The 27,798-nt window shown below is 39.9% G+C and overlaps 1 protein-coding gene across 1 annotated transcript in view; it reads right to left on the bottom strand.

Annotated features, from left to right (window-relative positions):
• Window positions 1–12,220: 12,220 nt before the first annotated feature.
• Window positions 12,221–27,798, bottom strand: part of dars1 (aspartyl-tRNA synthetase 1) — a 73,612-nt gene continuing 58,034 nt past the window's right edge. Inside the window, exons 11-18 of the mRNA XM_041201285.1 lie at window positions 24,430–24,564; window positions 23,529–23,676; window positions 15,744–15,890; window positions 15,216–15,258; window positions 13,736–13,816; window positions 13,523–13,634; window positions 12,905–12,976; window positions 12,221–12,806 (exon numbers count right to left, since the gene is read on the bottom strand). Coding sequence (XP_041057219.1) covers window positions 12,715–12,806; window positions 12,905–12,976; window positions 13,523–13,634; window positions 13,736–13,816; window positions 15,216–15,258; window positions 15,744–15,890; window positions 23,529–23,676; window positions 24,430–24,564 — 830 coding nt within the window. The 3' untranslated portion in view covers window positions 12,221–12,714. The remainder of the gene's footprint in view (window positions 12,807–12,904; window positions 12,977–13,522; window positions 13,635–13,735; window positions 13,817–15,215; window positions 15,259–15,743; window positions 15,891–23,528; window positions 23,677–24,429; window positions 24,565–27,798) is intronic.

The raw sequence follows: 27,798 nt of genomic DNA, 5'->3' as shown, positions 1-27,798 counted from the left end.
CTCCCTGTCGCTTGCCATTTTAACACTCCACCCTGCTCTCTTGCCCACATGTCTGTCCTTGACTTGCTGCATTGTTCCAGTGAAGCCCAACGCAAACTGGAGGAACAACACCTCATCTTCCGACTAGGGACTTTACAGCCTTCCAGACTGAATATTGAATTCAACAACTTTAGGTCGTGAGCTCCCTCCCCCATCCCCACCCCCTTTCTGTTTCCCCCTTCCTTTTTTTTTTCCAATAAATTATAAAGATTTTCCTTTTCCCACCTATTTCCATTATAAAAAAAACCCCACTAGAGCTATACCTTGAGTGCCCTACCATCCATTCTTAATTAGCACATTCGTTTAGATAATATCACCAACTTTAACTTTAACACCTATGTGTTCTATTGTACTATTGTCGTTGACATCTTTTGATGATCTGCTTCTATCACTGCTTGTTTGTCCCTACAACTACACCAACCCCCTCCACCTCTCTGTCTCTCTATCTCTCCGCCCCCCACACACACACCTTAAACCAGCTTATATTTCAGCTCTTTCCTGGACTCGAACTCAAGTTCTGTGGAAGGGTCATGAGGACTCGAAACGTCAACTCTTTTCTTCTCCGCCGATGCTGCCAGACCTGCTGAGTTTTTCCAGGTAATTCTGTTTTTGTTTTGGATTTCCAGCATCCGCAGTTTTTTTGTTTTTATCCATTACAAACAGAATTACCTGGAAAAACTCAACAGGTCTGGCAGCATCGGCGGAGAAGAAAAGAGTTGACGTTTCGAGTCCTCATGACCCTTCGACAGAACTTGAGTTCAAGTTCTGTCGAAGGGTCATGAGGACTCGAAACGTCAACGCTTTTCTTCTCCGCCGATGCTGCCAGACCTGCTGAGTTTTTCCAGGTAATTCTGTTTTTATTTTTGTTTTGGATTTCCAGCATTCGCAGTTTTTTTGTTTTTATCTATATTAATATCCATTACAAGCCTATCCACTCCCACAGCTACCTCTACTACAGCTCCTCACACACCGCTTCCTGTAAGGACTCCATCCCATTCTCTCAGTTCCTTTGCCTCTGTCGCATCTGTTATGATGATGCTACTTTCAAAAACAGTTCCGCTGATATGTCTTCCTTAACCGAGATTTTCCACCCACGGTGGTTGACAGGGCCCTCAACCGTGCCCGGCCCATCCCCCGCGCATCCGCCCTCACACCTTCCTCTTCCTCCCAGAACCATGATAGGGTCCCCCTTGTCCTCACTTATCACCCCACCAGCCTCCGCATTCAAAGGATCATCCTCCGCCATTTCCACCAACTCCAGCATGATGCCACCACCAAACACATCTTCTCTTCACTCCCCCTGGTGGCATTCCGCAGGGATCTTTCCCTCCAGGATACCCTGGTCCACTCCTCCATCACCCCCTACACCTCAATCCCCTCCCATGGCACCTTCCCATGCAACTGCAGAAGGTGCAACACCTGCCCCTTTACTTTCCCTCTCCTCACCGTCCAAGGGCCCAAACACTCCTTTCAAGTGAAGCAGCATTTCACTTGCACTTCCCTCAATTTAGTCTACTGCAGTCACTGCTCCCAATGCGGTTTCCTCTACATTGGAGAGACCAAACGCCGACTGGGTGACCGCTTTGCGTAACACCTTCGGTCTGTCCACAAGCATGACCCACACCTCCCTGCCGCTTGTCATTTCAACACTCCACCCTGCTCTCATGCCCACATGTCCGCCCTTGGCCTGTTGCAATGTTCCAGTGAAGCTCAACGCAAACTGGAGGAACAGAACCTCATCTTCCGACTAGGCACTTTACAGCTTTCTGGACTGAATGAGTTCAACAATTTTAGATCATGAACTCTCTCCTCCATCCCCACCCCTTTCTGATCCCCTTTTTTCCAATAATTTATACAGATTTTTCTTTTCCTACCTATTTCTATTATTTTTAAATGTATTTCCATCCATTGTTTTATCTCTACCTTTTAGCCTATTTTGATCGCTTCCCCCCAACCCACCCCCACCAGGGCTATCTGTACCTTGCTTGTCCTGCTTTCTACCCTTAATGTCACCTATTAGATATCACCACCTTCAACACCTCTTTGTTCTTTTGTCTATGACATCTTTTGGCTATCTCCACCTATCACTGGCCCTCTATCCAGCTCTACTTGTCCCACCACCCCTTAAACCACCTCTTTTCTATTTTTCCTTAGTTCTGTTGAAGAGTCATGTGGACTCAAAACGTTAACTGTGTTCCTCTCCGCAGATGTGGTCAGACCTGCTGAGTTTTTCCAGGTATTTTTATTTTTGTTTTGTAATGTTTAATTGTTTTTTTTTTAATTGTTATGCAGTATAAAAGTTATTTTTTTTTGGAAAAAAAAACAAAGCATTCTAGTCTAGGAGTTGACAGCCACTGTTTCACTTTGTAGTCAGGCTATTGACTCCGGCTAGTTTGCTCCTCATTTGCATGCCAGGGTTGCCAACTGTGATTAAATGTATTCCTGAAGGTTTCATCACATGACTTTCCCTCACACTCCAGCCATTTGTCGACCAACACATCCATCTGTCTGATGTTCTGCCCTCCGACGCTAATTGGAAAGCAAAAAGACTCATTACCCAATTGGATTGACTGTCATCCAAACAGCGTGTTTTCCCCATTTTCAATGATTTTACATCTGGTAAAGTGTAATGTTCAAAGGAAATGACAAAAATAACAATCTTTTTGAATGCCCTGATAACTTTTCTCCAGGCATACACACAGCAGTGTCTTGGAGATTGATCTTCAATTCAAGGAGCCTCCAGGACGGTTGGCAACTCAATTGCACGCACCAGCATGAATTCAATAGTTAATCCGCTGACCGGAAGGTAGTTCAAGCTATAGGCCTACCCTGATGCTGCAGAAATCATCCAATGTGTTATAAAAGATTGAAGAAAGACTCATCCCTGCTACGCTGGAGGATGAGGAACCGGACAGTAAGAGAAATGAGGCTCAAAGAATTATGTGCCACAGGAATAGACTGCGGTTAACCTGCTCACAGAGTGTATATCCTTATAAGCTATGTGAAGATATCAGAGGAGCTGGTTATGTGCCACCTGTGCCTCACTCAGTAAGGTTACATTTGGTTGACTGATCTGGCGCCAGAAGACTTAAAGGCTGAAATCTGACATGCTGCAGGACCATCATGGTGCTACCGACAAATTGCTGTCCTATTTCAAACCTCTTTTTCAACTGAAAAATTTTTGAACGTGTTGGTGTTTTCTGAATTTGTACCCATCTTTCCCACATTTTTACGTTTGAATCCCTCCAATCAGGTTTTTCACCTTGCTTCAGTATTGAAATAGCCATTGTTAAAATCACATAACATTCTTCGTGATTGGGACCATGATAAAATATTCCTTCTTGACCTATACTCAGCTTTCCACAAAGTTGATTACACCATCATCCTCCAAAGCTTCTCTGTCATTCCAATGGTTTGAAATGTCTCAGCTTGATTCTGTTCTTACCTAATTGTAGCCAGAGAATCTCCTCCAATGGCTTCTCTTCCCACACTTTGTTCTTCTGTTGTTCCCCAAGGATCTATCCTTTGCCTTCTTCTATTTCTCATCTACATGCTATCCCTTGGCGGCATCAACCAAAAACATCACATCTCAAATGTATGCTGATGACAATAGCTCTATCGCGTCACCATTTCCTTGGAACTTTTACTGTCTAATTTTCCACACTACTTGTCTGACATCCAATATTGGAGACCAAAAATTTCCTCCAACTAAATGTTGGGAAGACTGGAGCCATCGTCTTTGGTGCCTGTCAGAAACTTTGTTTCCTCTCCACTGTTTCCATTTCAGGTAACTGCCTTCAGCTGAGCAAGACCGTTCACAAACTTACATTGTGTTTGATCTTGATAAGTTTCCAACTACATATCTGCACTAAGACTCCCTACTTCCACCAATATATAATTGTGCACCTCGTCCCTTAACTCAGCTGCTGCTAAAACCCTTTGTTTCCTCTATTTCAATGATCTCTTGGCTGCTCTTCCATCTTCCACCACAGAAGCTAGTGCTCATCTAAAACTCTGCTGGTTTCACCTTAAACCCTTAGAATCCTGTTCACTTATCTCCCCTTTACTGGCTCCTTGTAACAATGACTCAATATGAAAACTCATTTCTCCCCATCTGTGTAAGCTCTTACAGCTGTACAAGCCTTTGAAATGTCCATGTTCCTTCAATTTTGACATCTTGTGAAGTTCTGATTTTAATCATTCCACCATTAGTGGGCGTGCTTTCAACTGCCTTGGGCCTAAGTCCTGGAATTCACTCCCATATTCTCCCTATCTCTCTGCTATTTTGAGATGTTTCTTAAAACCTACATCTTTGATTAAGCTTTGGTCATCTGTCTTGATTTCTCCTGTGGCTCGGTATCTAAATATCATTTTTATCTTGCTGTCGTTAAGCGCCTAGAATCATAGTCATAAAGTCAGAGTTATACAGCACAGAAACAGGCCCTTTGGCCCATTGTGTTCATGCTGGCCATCAAGCACCTATCAATTCTAATCCCATTTTCCAGCAATTGGCCCATAGCCCTGTATGCTATATCCTAAGAATATGTTACTGTGTTAAATGCCCCGTATAAAGTTGCTATCCTGAAATGAAGGTCACCACAGCCCTGAACTTCTATTGATGAGGCTACTCCAGGCATCCATGGAGTACCAGTGCAGCATATAAAGTAGCATCTGCCACATGATCAATACTCAGTGTTCACGAATTCATTATATTTGATTAGTTACTGGCAAAAAGCAGAGGCCTTCTATCATATATCTGGCTTCCCCAATGTGCTTTGAGACCTTAAGGGGATGCATATGGCACTTAAGGCATCCCTTGAAAACCTACAGAGCTAGATGAACAGGAAGGGATGCAAGACACTCAACTGCATATCATGAGAAACCAATCTGCACATCCTGTACACTAAAATAAAAGCAAAATACTGCAGATGCTGGAAATCTGAAATAAAAACAGGAAATGTTGGTAAAACTCAGCAGGTTTGGCAGCTGCTAGGCCTACTGACTTTTTCCAACATTTTCTGTTTTTATTGCACATCCTGTATGTTAATGCTGAGCACACGGTGCATTTCTTAATGCATTAGTCATGCAGAATTCTGAATTAGCTCTCATGTCCAGTGAATGTAAAACACCCACACATGACTTATTGACAATAAAGCATACCCCCTGCTGCAATGGGGTATGAGACTGTTTTAGATGGTGCAGACCAAGGTGAAAAAGAGATACAATGAGACACATGTGCACCAGGCAGGCTACCGTTAGTGCAATTTGAGTGCTGAAGGGCTACTTCAGGTGTTTGGATTGATCTGCAGCAAGACCTGGACGATATCCAGAATTGGGCTGACAAGTGGCAAGTAACATTTCGCACCACACAAGTAGGCAGTGACCATTTCCAATAAGAGAGAATCTAACCATCACCCCATGACATTCAATGGCATTACCATCGTTGAATCCCCCACTATCAACATCCTGGGAGTTATCAATGACCAGAAACGGAACTGGACTAGCCATAAGATTGAGAGAGTGCAGAGAAGATTTACTAGGATGTTGCTGGATCTTAAGGAGTTGAGTTACAGGGAAAGATTAAACAGGTTAGGACTTTATTCCTTGGAGCGTAGAAGAATGAGGGGAGATATGATAGAAGTTTACAAAATTATGAGGGGTATAGACAGAGTAAATGTGAGTAGGCTCTTTCCACTTAGATTAGGAGAAATAAACACGAAAAGACATGGCTTTAGGCTGAAAGGGGAAAGGTTTAGGGGGAACATTAGGGGGAACTTCTTCACTCAGAGAATGGTGAGAATGTGGAACGAGCAACCATCTGACGTGGTAAATTGCGGGCTCACTCTTAAGTTTTAAGAATAAATTAGATACATGGATGGGAGAGGTCTGGAGGGTTATGGACTAGGTGCAGATCAATAGGACTAGCAGAATAATATTTCGGCACAGACTAGAAGGCCAAATGGCCTGTTTTCTGTGCTGTAGTTTTCTATGGTTCTATATAAATACCGTGGCTACAAGAGCAGGTCAGAGGCTAGGAATCCTGCAACGAGTAATTCACCTCCTGACTCCTATCCATCATCTACAAGGCACAAGTCAGGAGTTTGATGCGATACTCTCCACTTGCCTGAATTAGTGCAGCTCCCACAACACTCAAGAAGCTTGACACCATCCAGGACAAAGCAGCCCGCTTGATTAGCACTCATTCACTACCTCCACCACTGACGCACAATAGCAGCAGTGTGTAGCATCTACAAGATGCACGCAGTGACTCACCAAGTCACCTTTGATGGTGCCTTCCAAACCCATGACCACTACCATCTAGGACAAGGGCAGTAGACACATGGGAACACAACCATCTGCAAGTTCCCTCCAAACCACACACCATCCTGACTCGGAAATATATCACCCCTTCTTCACTGTCACTGGGCTAAAATCCTGGAACTCCCTCCTTAACAGCACTGTGGGTGTACCTAACACCACATGCACTGCAACAGTTCAGAAAGGCAGCTCACCACCACCTTCTCAAGGGCACTTAGGCATGGGCAGTAAATGCTGGCCTAGACAATAACGGCCATAAACTCCAGCATTTCCCTAGAGAGAGTATGTTGATGTGCTAAACCCTGCACAAATTCGTACTGGCAGAAGGTCTTGACCTTAATATCTTGGAAGAGAAGATAAAGTCAGAGGAGAGGGGTGCTGAACCAGAGCAGAAGGCAAGCGCCGACAGGGCATTGCTCTCTAAACACAGTGTATGCAGCAGGCTTTCACCCCTTGCTGGACGATAAGTAGAAGAAAATTCAGTCAATGATCAGTTCAAATCCAAAACAGATTTTTATTACAAGAAATTTAGATTGCCTACTGTTACCAACAAATAGAGTATAGATAGAAAATAAAGCTTTCTTTGCTGTTCTAATATTTGGTTTTAATGTTTATTTCAATTTATAAGACCAAGTGATGCAAATAACTTCTGCCAAATGTGTACTAAACTTTAATTTAAAAAATGCAAAGATTTATCAAGTTTCCAAGAATGTGCTAAAAGCTAGTTGAAAAAAATAATTTCCAGAAATTCAAGTATTTTTGGAACAATATTTATGAAACGATATATTAAAATTACAAAAGTTACACAACCTGGAAGCTTCATCCCCTCCCCAAATTGGACGTCAAGAAGAAAGTGGAGGTACTAGAGACAGAAATTAAATTCCCCACTCTCAAGATACCTGCAGCTGTTCTACTTACAGAAGAGAAGGTTGAGAGAAGATTTGAAAGAGGTGTTCAACATCATGAGGGGTCTGGACAGCGTAGATCAGGAAAAACTGTCCCTATTGATGACAAGGTTGAGAACCAGGGGACACTGATTTAAGGTGAATGGCAAAAGAACCATGCAGCAAGTGGTTAGCATCTGGAATGTACTGCCTGGAAATGTGGTGAAGACAGATTCAACTGTGAATTTCAAAAAGGAATTGGGTAACTATCTGAAGAGAAAAAAAATGCAGAATCACAAGGAAAAGGAGGTGTGGCGCCCACTGAGTTGCTCTTGCAGAGAGAGGGCAGGGACACGGCAGACCAAATGGCCCCATTCCATGCTGTAACCACTCTATGGTTCTATAATTAATTCATGGTATAAAGTAGTAGGTGTAATGCTCAGATATCCTACCTTAAACCAGTACTAATCCTATAACCAACAGATATCTATCCTAAAACTGTAGTCAGAATTCCTCTGCATTGGCCAAGGTCTGGTCAGGCTCCCCAGTCAATGTCATTTTTGATAGGCTCCATCTCCTTGGACTCAGATTGTGTATGCAGGTGACAACTCTGAATTTGGAGCCTCTGTCAAAGCTGATCTGTACTTGGACGTTACACACAAAAAACAGCCTGCACAGACCAACCTGAACCAAACTGAAATATTGCACAAATAGAAAGTTCAGTGTTTTGCATACAATATCCTAAATATAGCTCAGCACCAAAACAACTCCCTAGCCTTTGATTCAATAAAGGAGCGGTTATTGATAGTCTCCTGTAACTCCATTTGCCTCAGATTCTTCTTTATTCCTCTTTCCCAAATATTTATCCCATTGCCTTTTAAATGTTCTAGTCTCCACCTAAATAGCCACTTGTGGTGAAGCATCCTAAGGTCTATTTGCTCTCTGTTCAAGAACAATACTTTTTCTCCTTTGTTCTTCCTCAGTCTCCGTTCATTTGTTCCTCATTCACTCACCAGTGTTCTCTCTCCCACAGGTTTCAGTCTCCCCCCAGTGGCAGCTCTTCTCACTCACCGTGTTGGGCCTCTGTCCACCCCATTCCCAATCTCTCTCTCTCTCTCTCTCCAACTCCCAACTCCTGAGCAAGCTTCTGTTTGTACAAGAAACACAGTTTTTCACAACATTCATACCAGAATAGGGTTAGACGTGTAATAAAAAAACAAGATTGTGGACATCACAGATTCTGTAGTGGTACTTACCTCATTTAAAAAAAAACAATATCCCACTAAGTATTTTGCATTATCCTGTTTTAGTTGCAAAGATTTTAGGCAACTGTGAGAATGTTATTCTTAAAATGTTTTTTTCCCCAAAAGCCAGTTGGGAGCTGAGACAAAGTCTGCAATGTTCCTTGTCTTGTTAGTGTCCGAATCAATATAATCAGCTCTCATGCTAAGTAACTGCTCAGATCGCAAGATTAAATAAATGATTGATCAATAAAATTTGTATGATCACTTTCCTATGGATTCGGATATGAAACCTAGAGAGCATGCATATAAAATACATAGGCAAAAGTTAGAATACATATTAAAAGTTCTTTGTTCCCCCCACGTCAGAGAAAATCAGTGGTTCCTGGAACAGACTACAGAATTATGCAGTGAGTATGAATTTCCTGCATGGAAACAGACTTGCAATTATATAGCATCTTTAATGGTCATTGGACATCCCAAAGTGCTTTAGAGCCGGTGAAGTGTAGTAGCTGTTGTAACGTAGGAAATGCGGCAACTAACATGCACACAGCATGCTTCCACAAACACCAATGGGATAATGGCTAGATAATCTATTTTTGTGATGTTGATTGAGGACAGTACATTAGTGATAACTCCCCTGCTCTTTGTAATAGTGTCTTGGGAACTAAAATTTGAAATTTGTAAGTGAATAACAGTGAGATGGTAGCAAATATGTGTTGATATATACTCATTCGTATACACACACAAATATAAAAAAAATCCATTAATTTGTAAGTGAATAACAGTGAAGTTGTAAATTAATGCAAAAAATTATCAGATTGTTTAAAGAGCGCTTTGTAGTCTAATTCCCATGCTTCAGTTATAGCATTTCTTGGTATCAGCAGTAAATATTAATTTTTGTTCACTAGTAAAAAATGATGAATCCTGTTTGCTAAAGTTAAATCTTTTCAAGTTTTATATTTATGTATGTATACAAATGTGTATATATCAACACATATTTGCTGCCATCTCCTATGTCATGATTGCTTCAGTTTAGATCTCACTAAACTTTGTGCTAATCTGTATAACTGATGTGGCCCCAACTTTCTGTCTCACACACAAGTCTACTCCTATGCTCTAATTATTCATATTTTAAGTAATAACATTTGATACTTGTATCTCTTCTAGTTGTTGCTCTGCATCCAAAAACAGGCTTAGAAATGATTTAAATTCTTTTAAGTTGCCTTCAGATTTAAGGGGTCAGGTTTTTTTATATGAAAAAATTAACTTTCTTCTATTTTTTTCAATGCTATGTCATTTTAGTTTTTCTAAAAAACTGGACCCACTTCTTCTTTTCCAATATATTTATTCCATTAAACAAGACTAGCTACAAGTATTTATTTTAAACACTTAGGATTAGATATTTAACAGCCTTCCAGATTCAACATATGAGTCTCTCGGCATCCATTTCATTTTTTTAAGGCAACCGATAGCGATGTCACTGTTTTACTCATTTATACTTTCTCTGGACCCACCCTTTGTTTCTTTACTTGTCTCGTTACTATCATCTTGTGCCTTGCACCAACATTCTTTTCATCATTTAATCTCTCATACTGTCCACCTAATCAAGTCTTCCCTCTTGTTCTATCCCCAATGCCTTTTCCTGCCTCTGTACCTGCTTAAAACCCAATACATCTTTAACTTTTTACAGTTTTGACAAAAGGTATTGAGCTGAAACATTAATCCTGTTTCTCTCTCCACAGATGCTGCCTGACCTGAGTATTTCCAACATTTTCTGTTTTTACTTCAGATTTCCAGCATCCACAGTATCTTGCTTTTGAATTTATCTTGCCGTTAATTTTCAAAAAGCTATATTTGCATCAATACTAATTTTTAAAAAGAAATGAATCAAAGTAGCATGAAGAACATACAAAAGGATGGAAATTTTCCTTCCATGAAACTGATCAGATTAGACTCTGTCAAAGGACGTTCCATTGAAAAATTTTCTAATGAGGATGTCCTGTTTCAAGATTTTTGCCATTTGGCTGGAAGGGATTTTGGTTTAAAGTTACAATGGGCCTGAAATTCTTTGAAGTGGCAATCAGTGTCGGACTGCCACTCTGATCCCAGTTGCTTACCCGAAATCCAGTCTTGCCCGATCTTCTGACTCAGGCTGGATGAGATGCAAGCAGTGCAAAGCATTCCCACGGCCCAGTGCTAACTGCAGTTCCGTCAAAGGGAAGTTTAAAGGTCCATGATAGGCCAGGGAGAAGGTAAATGTATAAGGTTAAGTGGGTTTGGGGGATGGTAGGTGTCAGGCCTCGAGAGGGGCAGTGTTGGGCTTCGGGGGCGTTGTGGTTGGTCCTTGGAGGAGGGGTGTCAGGCCTCAGCGGGGGGAACGTGGGGTCAAGTCAGGTCTCAGGAAGTGGGGCCTGTGGGCAGGGGGTCAAGCCTTGGGGAGCTGTCCAGTCTTGGGGGCGGGTTGGGTTGACATCTCTGGGAGGAGGCGCAATGGAGGGGGAGTACACCCTGTCTGGGGAGTCCTGTGGGGTGGGGTGATGTGAGGAGACCACTGGGGGGTCGGAGTGGTTGGGGAGTTCCATGTGTGTGTGGGGGGGGGGGGGGGGGGGGGGGGGGGGGGGTGGAGAAGAGGGCTGGGGGGAGTCTCCTGGGGTTTACAGGGAGTCCTGGCCCCGGCGGGGGGGGGGGGGGGGGGGGGTGTGTGTGTGTGGTGGTATCGGTGTGGGTCTGTGCAGCAGTTACCCAGAAGTTAGAAGAGGTTTTAATTCTTCAAACTTTTTGTGGGTAACTCTTGGTGTAACTTAGTCAGAACCATCCAAAGTTTGCGATTTAAATCGCCTTTTTGGGATGGCTCCCAGTGCAGGGCAATTGTCCAGGGGAAGTTTGCACTTCCAGGCAATTGCTGTGCAAACCTTGCCTTGGAACCTCCGAAGGGGATACCCCAGTGCGTCTTTGGGGTACTGTGATGCAGAGTCACCGACCCGAGACATTAATGGTTTTGCTCTCCACAGAAGTTGCCAGAACTAATGAATATTTTCAGCACTTTCTGAAACAAATGGTCATTAGCAAATTTAGTTTTGCCTGAAGGAAGTGCAATAGCCATTAAAACAGTTCTGATTGAGACATGGGCCATTAACACATTCTAACACCTCTCCAGATACTTGCACGTGCTGTTGGAAAGGTCACTAGTATTGGGTGCGTCTTGTCCTCCAATTGTACCAACATGCAGTATAAATACATGCAGCCTCAAATTTGCATGATCTATTTTTTGGTTACAAGGACCAGTAAAGATTAGATAAAATGTAACTTTGAAAACATTAACCTGGTCATGGATTTCTTGTTAAATAACTTACTTTACAGTTGGTCTTGTTGGAACCTCCGGATTCTACTTTTATAGCATTGGGTCAAGCCGTTATAGAACTAGATGTTGGGAATCACAAGGTCTTGCTTACAGGATGACCAGTATTGTTGAACTCAAGAAAATATCCAGTGCAGATCCAAAATTTGTGCCAGTGCATTCAGTAAGATAAGTAAAATGCAGCAGTAAATGTTGAGCCCACCCTCACCCTAAGAAATTCTGCAGCAGAATTAGGCAGGCTGTTCTTATAACAGAGGGGTTATGGCAAGAATAGCAAGGGTGAAAAGCATTGGCATCTGTTCATAAATCCTGGAAATGCATCAGTTGTTAATTAGTGAATTAATACACAATAGAGTAAGATAGAAAATCACTTCACATTTTTAAGTAATTAATCAATTTATTGCAATTTGTTGAGTCTAGAAATTGATTTAAAAGTGAAAATTTGCTACCACATTAAGTTACTATTTCACCACCCTGTAATTTTCTTACTTTGATCTATCACTTCAATCTAAGGCTACTACTGCAAGCCATCCTGTAAATTCCCACGTGCAAACTATAACATAATGCTGTATACAGAACTCTATGAATTACAATAAGCTCTCTATGGTCTTCAAACATTAACTTGTAAATTGTTGTTACATTAGAAATGGTCAAGTGGTGCTGTTCTTTACAGCATCTCAATGTTCAGGCTAATAAGATGTTTTAAAATTTTAAAACTGCATTATTGAATGTGAACTTAGCAAACTATCTGTGCAATGGAAAGAGTGTTATTTTGGCACTTATTAGTATTAATTACTGTTCATTTTTGGAAAAAAAAAATACACCAGTTTATAATGATAGATCAACAGGTCTTCTTATCCTTTGGACATGTTCAAGGAGTTAGCCGCTTGGGGTCACGAGGAAACATAGATGTCTGACGTATATTATGCAAACCTAGGTACAGCATGGTGACCCGTTCCAAACCTAAATGTCAAGAAAAGGTAAAAAGGATGAATAGAATTACATGTTTACACCTATTGGTAACCATCTGTAATTTGCCAGGAGCAGAAACAATATATTACCTATTCCGCCACCTGCATGTGGAGGAGCACCAAAACGGAAGGAATCGATGTATGATTTTATCTTTTCTACATCTGTATAAAAGTGTAGAAAAAAAGTTTAAATATTAAATATCAAAGATTTACTGATCTCAATTACATTACTGCACAAGATATTACGTAAAATGGCAACAGTAATGCATGTGCTAAAAGTTATTGAATTTAGACTGTCAACAAGTCCAGGAAGGGAAAAAATTCCCGTCTCCCAGATCAACTAGTCTCATTTGTTTTCAGTTCCCAGGAACCTCAGCCGGTGCCAAAGCCAGTCAATTTTGCCGAGTCCCTCCTCACCCACCCCTCCAAATATCCCCTTCTCCCGCATCCAGCAACCAACCCCCAATCCCAATGACAGGCCAATTGTCTCTGGGGCCACAATTGATAACTGTAGCTATCCGTTAATTAAAACAAAATCAGGCTAGAGGATGAGTGATCCATTGTCCTGCTGCTGACCTCATGAAGCACAATCTAATTTCTAGGTCATTGTGTCATGTTTACATTTTTGATCCAGTGAACCAGACAAGGAATACAAAAACCTGAAATCTTGTAAATGTTTCGATTTTTAGATAAACTGTATACACATACCTATCCCAAGTTGGAGAGCTCGGTCAGTCAGAAGCTGAGGGTCATGAATTCTCTGCGCGCCAGACAAAATCTCCTCTCCTCTCATAAACATGTCATATGAGTTTGAGTATTTCTGGATTATATGAAAAATTGTCATTAAAAAAATAATATTGTTTTTGCCTGAATTATGTTACATCATATGATTTCAGTTAAAGCAAAATAAAGTTTACTTACAGGGTCATGTGGATCTGGCATGGTATAGAAAGGCCTCACAGCGAGAGGATATTTGTCAAGGATATAGAAGTCTGTATCATACTGTGACAATAAAAATAGTAAAATTGATCCTATTACACCTGCTTGGCAACTCAGATTTTTTGTATGCACATATTGTTCTTTAATTAAAGCATAAAATATAACTCAAGAGCTAAACATTATTTTCATTTGGGAACACTGACACACGACCAACAGTGCCCTAAGACATGCATTAAGGCAGCCGAATTTCATTATCAGAATGATTCTGTCAGTTCAAAGTAAAAATGAGACTCACCACCTACTCATTTCTGCAGTGTACTCAGGACACAAAGTCACCCACAATTAATTAACACAATGCAAAGTATATGGCAAAGATTTATAGGGAACGCTGGTTAAAGAGCAAAATCAGAGACCTATCTTCAATACTGCACTACTGTACAATCATATCTACAGTAGTTCAAACTTTCATGGCAAAGATCAATATTTATTTATTGCATCACCAGCAGGGATACCTAAAACAAAAAAGCCTTCATATATTTTCCTTCTCACGGGCAATTAGCAATAAATGCTGGCCTCACCAGCAATGCTCACATCCCATGAAAAACAAATTGTGGTGTACACTGGCTCCACTCTGCATCTTGTTAGGAGATATTTCTGTATTATAACTGTTCATATGAAATTCAAACAAGGGAAAGTAAGGTAAATTTAAACTAATTTTTGTTAACTTCTTTCTGATAGGGATGTGACACACAAGTACATGTGTGCATAAAACATAACATACACGGGTCTTTTGGATAAGACTTTAAACTAAGGCTCCATTTTCCCCCTCAGTAGGGATGCAAAAGAGTCCATGGCAATATTTCGAAGAGAAGCAGCGGAGTTATTCCTAATGTCCTGGCCAATATTTATGCCTCAATCATCATCAGAAAAGCAGATGATCATCACATTGCTATTCGTAGGGGCTTGCAGTATGAAATTAGCTCCCAGGTTTCCTACATTACATTACAACAGTGACTACACTTCAAAGGTACTTCATTGACCGTAAAATACTTTGGGATGCCTGGTGGTCATGAAAGGTGCTATATAAATGCAAGTCTGTCTTTCTTTGATATGATCATATCTGAAATTACAACATGTTAAATTGGAACAGAAATTGTTTCAATAATAGTGGGAATATACTTTCTTCTTAAAAGAACAAAAACTCTTAACAAGTACATCTGAAGATTAATAGCATAATCAACTGGCGAAAATATGGATTAAATAAATCAAGGGCAACCTCACATTAATGCTACAACAATTTCTTCTGACTGTCTCACTGATCTGAGGTAACCTAGTGACCAATCAGATCATAGTGCTAACTGTAGTTGTAACACTCAGATAATATCAAAATACCTTGATTTGGCAGAATATTTAACAATATTTGAATTTCATTGAAGAATAAAATGATAATCATATCGGTTACCTTTTCCTTCACTAGGCGACCCAAGAGTTTTTCATTTGGGGTGCTGAAAGGTAAATGTAATAATGTGCTCACAATCTTAATTTGCCATTGTCACTCTGTAACCAGTAGTGAAGCTAAATCAATATTTACCATCTCGTGCCAATTCTAATATCAGCTACCTTTAGGATTGTATTACTCTAGGAAATGAATTGGAAAATTTATCATGTTAACTCATGACTAACATCACCAATATCTTGTTTTCCCAATAATTTCTTGGTAGATGTAATTGGGTTTTGATAGATGTAATTGGCTTATCTTTGAACTAATGGATTAACTTGGTAGTTTGCTGCCATATTGAAAAGACAGTGCCTGTTCATGCTGAGTCAATTATTCATTGACTGATATGCAAAAAGTTAAGTAATTGTTTTAGTTTCTGAGGTTACAAATTTTTCAGTTAAAACATTCCCCACAGCGCTACTAATACAGAATAACATATTAAGTTTCTTCTATGAATCAAATTAAATGGCACAGTTTATTTTTTATCATTACCTCAAATCCTCTTCATCACCCATCTCCACACCAGCTTCCTTCAGCATGGCCACAGCTTCAGGAAATTCCAGCCTCAAAGTTGGTTCCAAGAATTTAAAAGGTTCACTGGGGTATTGTTTGCATATTGTTTGAATCTCAGTCTGATACCTGTTCAGTTTTAACAATACAATGCATTAATGTTTTAGATGACAATTAAAAATTATTTTTTCAATGAATTATTAGCTTTCAGTTATCGTTTCTAGTTTTATCTGCAAGACGAAGCAAAGCATACACTAAAAAAATTGCACGTCATATTTTATGTACTTTTAACTAATGACTGGTTAAATATCGAAAACAAACCTAGTGCAATAAAATATCCCAATTTATTTTAGTCTAATTTTTGGTGAGCTTTGTACTTTTGTAAATTTTACATGGATTATCTGAACAATTTGTATTATCGGCATCCAGTGACAGTATCAATTACTCGCGAATCAAGTACAGCATTGATTAGTTTCAAGTTAGAGCTCCTTTATAAGTAGGTACTTGTAATGGGGACAACATGCGGTACAAACAGGTTGTGCAAATACAGTAAGATAAAGGCAAAATATTGCAGATGCTGGAAATCTGAAACAAAAACAAAAAATGGTGGAAAAATTCAGCAGGTCTGACATAGCATCTGTGGAGAGAAAGACAGAGTTACCGTTTCGAGTCTGTATGGCTCTTCTTCAGAGCCTTATGTATGAAGAAGATTCATACGGACTTGAAACAGTACCTCTGTCTTTCTCTCCACAGATGCTGTCAGGCCTGCTGAGTTTTTCCAACAATTTTTATTCTTGTGCAAATACAGTATTTCAAACCAATTTTATGTCTGGCATCTAAAAAAAAAGGGCAAGTTTTAAAATTTTATGTTACTGAATTTCTTTACAATTAAAAAAACGCCATTATTATTGTGCAAATTGGCCAGCAACTTGTAGCGAGGAAGAAATATGCCACAAGTTGATGGCCAGTTTGTGTTGTTCTGTTGTTCCCGTTGTGAACACGGCATCTCAGTGTAAACCTTCAGTGATTTTCCGATGTTTCTGCATTTGCACATTAATTGCCCATTAAACTTGCTGCAGAAAGTCAAATTGAGTAATGAGCAGCATAACGGTGTGATAATTATTTATAACTGCCAATCAACATTTTCCCAGAAACTGAACAATTATAAATTATGGTATCACTGTCACTCGGGTTCTCAGTTGCTTTAAGGAGATTTTAAGAATGTCAAATTTTACATTTTTTCTTATTTTTCCTTTCTGAATCTTATTTAAATTTCTCTCCATCTTCTTTCTTTCTCTTTCTGTACTTGATTTGACATTGAATTCACCCTCCTTCTCAGTCCTGCCTCTGTTTATTTCTCAATCCTTGGTCAAGGAAATACATTGGTTCATCCCATTGTTCGTTCACCAAGATCTCAGACATCCGGTTGCCTTCACTGAGCTATTATCAACAATGACGTGGGCAAAAATTTCCTAAAACCTAAACATGTACAAGCAAGCCTAGTTAATGGGGCATGCCGGGAGATCCATTCTTCCAGCAAAATCTGGGCCATTACACTGAATAATAGCAAACATAAAAGATGTCACTTCTATCCCTTGGGTTGTATTTGCAACACAATTCTAGCCATAGTAAAGGAAGTGTAAACTTGGAACTTATATAGCACCACTCACGCCTGTAGGACATCTCGAAGTACATGCTTTAATAATTCTATTTCATAGCTAAAAGCAACAAAGACTTGCCTCTATATAGCACATTTCATAACCAGTGGATGTCTCAAAGTGCATCATTGCCAATTAAGTACTTTTTGAAGTGTAGTCACTGTTGTAATGTAGGAGATGTTTCAACCAATTTGTGTTCAGCAAACTTCCACAAACAGTAATGTGATACTGACCACATAATCTGTTTTCTGTGAAGTTGATTGAGGGATAAATACTGTCAGAGCACTGGGGATGACTCCCCTGCTCTTCGAAATAGTGCTATGGGGTGTTTTACATACACTAGATGTAATGGGATCTTGGTTGAATGCCTTATGCAAAAAACAGCACCTCCAACAGTGCAATGCTCCCTCAGTAACGCACTGGGATGTCAGCCTTGGGTTTTTTTTGCTTAAACCCTGGAGTAGAACTTGAATGCAGAACCTAATGAATTTTGAAACTCAGTCACTGTTTTTTTTAATAGGCAAATATGGCAACCAATTTACACATAGCGAGGTTTCACAAAAAATATGCATGATTAATTAATCTATTTTCCATAACATCTGTCTCCGCCTCTACCTCAGCTCAACTGCTGATGAAATCATCATTCATGCCTTTTATTCTGTCTAGGCTTGAATATTTCAATGCTCTCCTGGCTAGCCACACATCTTACACCCAACATAAACTTGTTCTTATCCAGGATTCTGCTGTACATCTCCAAACATGCACCTAGTCCAGTACACCTATCACTGCTATGCTTCCTATTCGGCTCCCAGTTCCACAATGCCTTAATTTTAAAATTCTCATGCTTGTTTTTAAACTCCTCAAATACGTTGCTCCTCCCTACACTGAAACTTCCTCCAGTCCTTCAACCCTCAAAATATCAGTGCTTCTCCAATTGTGACCTCTTGTGCATCCTTGATATTCATTGCTCCACCATTGGTGGACATGCTCTCTGCAACCTAAGCCCTAAGAGCACTCTCCCTAAACCGCTGTTCCTCTACCTCTCTTCCCACCTTTAAGACATTCCTTTAAACCTACTGAAGTCCTCATATCTTTTTTAGCTTGGTGCCCAATTTTGTTTGGATGTGTTGTGATGTGCATTGGAACTGAGAATGGCATCAGCGATTGAGCGGCGGGGATAAAAGTAGAGGGAGAATGGAGAGTAGAGGGAGGATAGAGAGTAGAGAGAGAGAGGCAGGGAGGGAGAACAAAAAGAAATAGGAGTAAACTACATGGCCTATAGAGCCTGCTTCGCCATTCAATATGATCATGACTGATCTTGGGCTTCAACTCCATTTTCCTGCCCGTTCCCCAAATCCCTTAATTCCCTGAGACACCAAAAAATCCATCTAACCCAGCCTTAATGTATTCCTTATGCAGCATCCACAGCCCTCTGGGATGGAAAATTCTAAAGATTCACAACCCTTGAGCAAAGAAATTTCTCCTCGTCTCAGTCCTAAATGATCAGTCCCTTATCCCAAGACTGTGCCTTCATGTTTTAGATTCCCTGACCAATGGAAACAATCTCTCAGCATCTACCCTTCAAGCCCTTTCAGTATTTTGTAGGTTTCAATGAGATTGCCTCTCATTCTTCTAAACTCCAGAAAATATAAGCCCAATTTTTTCAGCCTCTCATCATAGGACAACTCTCTCATCCTGGGTACCAATTTAGTGAACCTACATTGTACTGCCTCCAATATCCTTTCTTAAATGTAGATATCAAAGCAACACAAAGTACTCCAGATGTAGTCTCACCAAAATCCTGTACAACTGTAGGAAGACTTATTTATTCTTGTACTCCTCCCCTTGCAATAAAGGCCAACGTGAAATTTGCCTTCCTAATTGCTTTTTAAAAAATCATTTTGGGATGTGGGCTTCGCTGGCTAGGCCAGCAATTTATTGCCCATCCCCAGTTGCCCTTGATTGCTTGCTGTACCTGCATGCTAACTTACTGCATTCCTTGTACAGGCACACCCAAATCTCTTTGAACATCAACAAGTTTCTCACCTTTTAAAAAACATTCTGCTTTTTTATTCTTAAGACGTTCTTAAGACTTAAGAAGTGAATAACTTCACACTTCCCTATATGATAGCCCATCTGCCATCTTGTTGCCCACTCATCTAACCTGTCTATATCTCTGTGCAGCCTGTGTCCTCCCCACAGCTTATCTTTCCAACTAGCTTGGTATCATCAGCAAAATTTGATACATTACTCTCTGTCTCTTCATCTAAATCCTGAAAATAGATTGTAAATAGTTGAGGGCCCAGCGCTGATCCTTGCAGCACTCCATTATTCACTGCCTGCAAACTTGAGAAAACCCTGTTTATGCCCACTCTCTGTTTTTTCTCCGTTAATCAATCCTCTATCCATGCTAATATATTAACTTCAGCACCATGAGCCTTTATTTTGCCTAATAGCCCTTTGTGCGGCACCTTATCAAATGCCTTTTGGAAATCCAGGTATACTACATGTAATGGTTCCCCTTTATCTACCCTACTAATTATATCCTCAAAAAACTTTAATAAATTTGTTAAAACAGGGTCTCCCTTTAGTAAAACCATATTGACCTGTTCTAATAGAGACAGAGAGAGACCACGAGGGCAAAAGATTAAAAAGGAGTAACATCACAGGTTTGGTTGGTGAGTATTACTTTCTTTGCTCTTTATGTTATGGCAGTGGTTTAAACATAGAGCTGGGAAACTGTAACTATTATTTTAATCAATAACTTAAACTAGATAAACTAAGTAGTTAATAAAATGAAAAATACTAATTGAATAAAAATCTTAACTATTAACTATAGAGAAGGTTAGGTAGGAGATAGGGCAAGTGACATGTTGCAACTGCAGCACGTGGAAGTTGGTGGAGACCAGTGAGATCCTGAGTACCCACATCCACTAACTGCAATTCCAGGAATTTCGACTCAGAGCTGTTGAGTTGGGAGTCCAAGCAGCAGGCTTTGCAGGGCATCTGGAAGAAAGTTATCTGGACACTTTGATCCAGGAGGCAGTTAGGTTAGGTAGCAGTTTAGATTTGGTCAGTGATCAGGGCCAAAGGCTGTGAGACCGCAGGTCAGACAAGTATGGAGACTAGGGTGCAGTGATGGAGAAGCCACAGTCTTCGGTCTTGTCCTACAGGTAAGAGGTATTTGCTACCTGTATGGATGAGAACAAAGACTTCAGGAAAGATGGGCAACTTGGCAACAGCACTATTGCACAGAAGGTCATTTAAGTGGAGGGAATAAAAAGGGATCCATCAGTGGTAGGATATAGTAGAGTCAGATGGATAGACATCATTCTCTGGAGTTACAATTGGGGTCCTGAAGACTGTGTTGCCTGCCTGTTGCCAGGGTTAAGGATCTCTCCTCACTACTGGAAAAGAACTCGGAGCATGGAGGGAAGGAAGCAGTTGTTGTGGTCCATGTGAGAACCAACGACATAGGTAGAACCACAGATGAGGCTCTGATGAGGGAGACTATAGAACTGTTGTAGCAAAGGTAATACAATAGTCATGGGGAGCTTTAATCTTCATATACACTGGACATTGACTTAAGTAATTTGAAGGATGAGTTCATGGAATGCATTTGAGACAGTTCACTTGAACAATACATCTTGGAACCAAACAAGGAACAGTTTATTTTAGGTCTCGTCTTGTAATGAGACAGAGTTAATTAATAATAGCAAAAGATCATTCAGGGAAGAGTAATCATAAAATCATAGAATTTCAAATCGAATTCAAGAGTGACATGCTAAAGTTTGTAACCCGACTATTAAACATCAATAAAACCAATTACGTAGGTATGTGGGATGAGTTGGCTAAGATAGATTGGGAAATTAGCTTAAAAGGTATGACAGTAAATAAGCAATGACAAAACATTTGAAGAAATATTTCATAATACTCATGAATATACATTCCATTGAGAAATAAACCAGAATTCAGAGCAAAAATTACTCATTCATGGCTAGCTGAAGAGATTAAAATAGTATTAAATTAAAAGAAGAGGCTTACAATGTTGCCAAGAGTGGTAAGCCTAAGAATTAGGTGAGTTTTGGAAACTGACAAAGGTGCACCAAAAAATGATAATGTAGGAGAAAATGTACTGAAGAAATTAAAGCTGACAAATCCCCTGGGCTTGATGGCCTACATCCAAGGTTTCTAAAAAAAAAAAGTGGCTGCATAGGTTGTGTGCTTCCAAAATTTCCTAGATTCTAGATGATCACAGTGCATTGAAAGATAATAAAATGTAACATCCTTATTCAACAAAGGAGGGAAAGAGACACTGAGAGCCACAGGCCAGTTAGTGTGATGAGAGTCATCAGGAAAATGTTGGAATTTATTATTAAGCAAGTGGTAACATTTAGAAAACCATAATATAATTAGACAATGTCAAAATGGTGTAAGGGAAATTATGTTTAACAAATTAGAGTTTTTTGAGGGTGCAGGATAGACAAAAGGGCAACAGTGGATGTAGTATATTTGGATTTTCTAAAGAGACTCAATAAGGTGCCACACAAAAGGCTGTTACACAGCTATGGCTCATGGGTTTAGGGTAATATATTTGCATAGATAGGGGATTGGTTAAAGGACAGAAAACAGAGTAGAAATAGATAATTAATTTTCATATTGGCAGGCTGTTATTAATGGTAGTGCAAGGATCACTCTTGGGGCCTCAGTTATTTCTAATCTATGTTAATGACTTAAATGAAGGGATCAAGTGTAATGCATCCGTTTGCTGACAATTCAAAGCTGTTAGGAAAAAAGCAGTGAGGAGGACACAAAGAGTCTTCAAACAGATATAGAAAGGTTACGAGAGTGGGCAAGAAAGTGGCAGATGGAGCAAAATGTGGAAATTTGAGGTTATTCACTTTGGCAGTAAAGAAAGAAAACAGAAAGTTGTTAAAATGGTGAGAGACAATTAAATGTTGGTGTTCAAATAGATTTGGGTGTCCTTGTACATGAAACACAAAGTTAAAATGCAATTTCAGCATGCAATTAGGAAAGCAAATGCTATGTTGGGTTATTGCAAGGCAGAGGGAATAGAAAATTAAGGAAGCTTTGCTGCAATTATATCAGGTTTTGGTGAGATCACATTTGGAGTACTGTGTACAGTTCTGGTCTCCTTACCCAAAAGAGGACATACTTATCTTAGAGGGGCTGCAATGAAGAAGCTCTAGATTGGGTGAGAGGGTTGTCCTAAGAGGAAAGATTGAGTAGAATGGGCCTATACTCTTTGAAGTTTAAAGCAATGAGGGGTGATCTAATTGAAACATCTAAGATTCTTAGAGGGCTGGACAGGGTAGATGCTAAGAGGTTGTTTCCCTAGCTGGAGTCTAGAACTAGGGGCATGGTCTCAGGATAAGGGGCCTGTCATTTAGCACTGAAATGAGGAGAAATTACATCACTCAGACAATTGTGAATCTTTGAAATTCTCTACCCCAGAACCCTGTTGGTGCTGAATCATTGAGTATATGCCAGGCAGAGATCAACAGACCTTTGAACTCGAAGGGAAAAATGAAGATCTGGTGGCAAAGTGGAGTTTAGGTCGACAATCAGTCATGTTTTTTTGGCTGGTGGATCGGGCTTGAGGAAATGCATGGTCCACGTCTACTCTTATCTTTATGTTCTTTAGGGGTTAAACGCACGCTGTACTTGATTCAGCCAAATGTTGAGCAACAATATTCTCTTGTGGTTTCTCAAATAGTGCCACCCTAAACAGGCAGTTGAGACCTTGATTTAATATCTCATCTTCAAGGCAGCAGCACCTCTGACAATGTAGGACTCCCTCAGTACTGGAGAAAAGTTTTAGGATAGATTATGTGCATTAGTCCTTGACATGGGCTTGAAGTGAATCAGAGACAAGGCTGCTACCGCTGAGTAATTCAATAAGATAGAATGTAACATTATTTTCAAGTATAATGCACCATGTAAGAGCATCACCAAACATTCTGACACACATTTTCCTTGCAAACATTCAAATTATTCATTCTCCCACGCAATAACATTAAGAAAGGCAAAATATAATGAAACCATGTGAAGAAGTAAACTAACTGAATATAGACAGAAGCTATTTTACCTATCTCTCAAACCCTTGAAAATCTGTACCAGAGTTGCGGCAATTTCTGTCACCACCTCGTGATAATGGTAATTGAATGCCATCTCAATATCCAGCCCAACAAACTCAGTCAGGTGGCGATGTGTGTTGGAGTCCTCAGCTCGGAACACTGTAAAACATGGTAAACTTAAGATTTATGTTCATTTTCTAAAGTTCAAAATTAATTGTGATATAATATCCTATATATGTAAATAAATAGTGTTACAACATAATGGACAGTTAAGCTTTGTCTAAACAAAAAGGAATTTGAACGCTGTTGTAAAATGTTAACATTAAAAGTGGGGAGGCTGACAAGGATGGAGAGAATATGCTACTTCTGCATGTCTTTAAAAGATTGGGGCATTCCAATAATTTGCATCAGAACTACTGCCATGAAACATCAGTTATTTACATAATGTAAAATGAATACAATATTAGTTTGTAAACAGATGTTCTTTATAATGTATATACAATCTGAAAGTGCTGAATCAATGGATAATATATAAAGATAACAGCCATTTTTTGACAGTGAAATGGCTTGGTTTTTAACTATTTTAATGCCATCTGGCTAGACCGTGGTGCAGAATGGTATCACCAGTATGGGTTCAATCTCAGTACCAGCCGTGGTAGTTTATGGAGGCCTCCCTCGTGCCTTGCCCCAAGCTAGAGGTGGGGTGGTGCCCCTCAAGTTATTTAACCAATTGTCTCTTTCTAATGGAGAGCGATGCCGATGGTCCTTCATGGACTACAGCTAATTACCTTCATTACCCTCAATGTCATCTATAAATATATAGCACCAGTGATAAGACTCTCTTACCCAAGTTAAGTCCTCTAATAATCATAGCGTTGAAAGGACAGGAAGTTCAGAACAACAAAGACTTACCGGGTCCAACGCAAAATACTTTGTCAAAGTCAGCGCAAATACACATTTGCTTGTAAAGCTGTGGTGATTGAGCCAGGTAAGCACTGGTTTTAAAGTAGGACACAGTAAATACATTGGCCCCTCCTTCGCTGGCAGCTGCAAGAAAATCGTACTTTTTCAATTACCACGATTGATTATTTACATCTCTATAAACATGATTAACTACTTTTTAACAAAGAAAGATTTCTAACAACAGTTTTGATCCTGACACATCTCCTTGGGAAGTCACTGCAGGTTCCATTTGGAAGGGCGTGTCATCTAACATTGACAGAGCCACCGTCAGACGTGGTACCTTTGGAATTCATGACTACTCTCTATTTCTAATACATTGGAGATTTTTATACATAAATAGGGAGAAATTTAGATAACTCATACATACTACATAATTAAATACATTTGACTATATTGAAATAAAGAAACAGATCATGGCTCATGTTAGATTAAAGACTTAAGGGATGATTTTTATGGTGATTAGCAAACAACATTAGCACTTAGAGGAAGTGGGGGTGGGAGAAGGGGTTTGTGTGGGAAGTCTTCAAGCCAATTTTGCAGACTTGTGTTGCCTGTTATCTTCTGGTCAGGCTGTTCTTCTGGTGTGATAAGGTTTCAAAAAGGGTTTAAAAATAATGCAAATGAGGCAGACCTTGCCTTTCGCACAAACTCTGAAAGGCATAAGTCATTGCTGAATGTACATTTTAAAGAGGTGCATTGCAACCTCACTTTCTGCTAAATTGCACAAGTGAATAGAGTCCACAAGTATTTCAGTGGCTGCAAAAAGATAACATAGATGCATGTTTATTCTTATTTCTTTAAAAGTTTTTTTTTAAAAGTTATATTCAACAGATTTAAGAGAGTGTGAGCTGGTACTTGTTTTTACTTTGCATTTGTTAATTTACTTGTCATGTCTTTCTTGGGGTGATTTTTGCTCTTTAATTTGACATTTTCAGTTTTGTTTAAATTATTTTCATTTTACATCATCCCAACACCGAAGGGAGTTATATTCTCAATTCAAACAAACCATACTGATAAGCAGCACTCAAGGAGAGTGAGGATTTTCATAGGATTCATTGAGGTGGGTGCATGTGCATCAGGGATCTCCTGATCTGCTTGCCTTGACCCTGCCTTTCGGATGCGATATTAAACCTAAGCCCTATCTGCTTCGCAGGTGGATATAAACGATCACAAGGCATTATTTTACAGAAGAAAATCAGGGGAGATATACCTGGTGCCCTGACCAGTATTTATTCCTCAATCAAAATGACACAAACAGATTATCTAGTCATTATCACACTGTTGTTCGTGGGAGCTTGCTATGCACAATTTGGTTGTTAAGTTTCCTACATTATTATAGTGACCAAACTTCAGCAAGTATTTCATTGACGGTAAAGCGCTTAGGGATGTCATGTAGTCATGAAATGTGCAATGTAAATGCAGGTCTGTCCTTTTTTTAAAAAAAAGATGGATCAATACACCCATCGCACATTTATTTGGGTATGTCTGAGGAACTCTGCTTGCTCTTCATGAGGGAGCTTTGTCATCTCCTGTAAGCCAACTTGCAATCTTCATATATGACTGGAAGAGCCTGTAATGGCAAACACTGCCACCAACCTTAATACAACTGCCTTCTTTCAAAATGCTTCAGGTAATATCAGTTAATCTGCAACACACTGCTGCATAAACCAGGTATTTAAGCCCTGTCTGCCAGACCTATTGACCAACAGTTTTCCAAAGAAAAGCAGCCAGCAACAGAAGTCTCTTCACTTGCTTGCTGAGCAGAAAACCAACCCTCAAAAGAGATTTCATGCTTGAGGGGAATTGTTTACAAAAGTAGAGAGGTTATGCTTCAGTTATGCCTGGCACTGATGAGACCACATCTGTAGTACTGTATACAGTATTGGTCTCCTTATTTAAGGAAAGGTGTAAATGCGTATTAAGCAGTTCAGAGAAGGTTTATTGGACTAATAACAGGAATGGGCAGATTGTCTTCTGAGGAAAGGTTGGAGAGGTTAGGCTTGTATCCACTGGAGTTTAGAAGAGTAATAGGTGGCTTGATTGAAACCTTTAAGATCCTGAGGGGTCTTCACAGAGTGGACGTGGAGAGGCTGTTTCCTCTTGTGGGAGAATCCAAAATGAGGGGGTCATGGCTTATTGAATGGTGGAGCAGGCTCGAGAGGCCTACTCCTGCTCTTAATTTGTATGTTCATTTGGACATATATACAGGACTGTATTCGTATATACAGGACTGGACAAAAGGGGGCAGTGTTGTACTAGCCAAAATAAACCGCAGAGCAGCACTGAAGCATGACACTAAATGCCAGCAACAAATAGGTTACTGAAAGAAACTGACATGACAAATTTGTTTTCTTTTGGCAAAGATGTTATATGATTCGTACTGGATAAAAATATTCATCATAATAATAATTTTAAATATTAGTAATGGTTATGACCTCTATAAGTTTGACATGTCAGCAATGGCTAGGTGGAAAATAAAACTGCAAGTGTGCCACTGGCAGACATTGTAACATTGATTTGGTCATATGATCATCCAGGCCAATCTTCAAATGCAGAGTTTTTTTTATACCTTATTTATTACAGATTTAGAAAAGTTAGCTTGCTTAAATAAACTTAAGCATTAAACTGAGTATTTGCTAAATTACAAATAATTTTGCAGGATTGATAATTGTACAGGTTTATATAACAAACGCAACAAATGGTGTCACTTGTAATCATACTGGATTAAAACTTTCAAGGGTTACCATCTTATAATGTCAACATCATTTTTGTCAATACAGCATTTTTTATTTACTATTTTTTAATTGAAACATAGGGCAGAATTTTGCTGTCGGCAAGCGGGGGGAAGGAACCCCCGATGTCACCCCACCCCATTTAAATTTTCAGGAAGGCGGGGCTCAGCAAAATCAGCTGCGGGCCTGCCAACCTGTCAATGGCCACTTGAGGCCATTGACAGGATCAGTTAATCTATTAAAGGAACCTGCCCGTCCAACCTTAAGGTTGATGGGCAGGCCAGGAGCCCTGGGAGCAAATAGAGAAAACATGAAACTTCATCCAGCGATGGGTTGAGGTTTCATGTAGGGTTTTAAAAATTGAAATGAAGTTGTTCTGTAAATTATGAACATGTCCCAACTCATGTGACATTGTCACATGAGGGGACATGTAAGGGATTTTTCTTTTCTCTATTTTTAATAGTTTTAAAAGTCGAGGCGATCGCCCTGAGGCTGCACTTAGCCTCAGGGAAATGAGTGTGCTCTTTCGTGCGAATGCATGAAAGTGCACACTCTCGATTTTAGGGATTTCCCCCACCCCCACAGG

The sequence above is a fragment of the Carcharodon carcharias genome, chromosome 12, assembly GCF_017639515.1.
Source record: "Carcharodon carcharias isolate sCarCar2 chromosome 12, sCarCar2.pri, whole genome shotgun sequence".
NCBI classification, from domain to species: domain Eukaryota; kingdom Metazoa; phylum Chordata; class Chondrichthyes; order Lamniformes; family Lamnidae; genus Carcharodon; species Carcharodon carcharias.
Note: the sequence above shows the minus strand (reverse complement) of the source record. Positions and strands in the feature narration are given on the sequence as shown.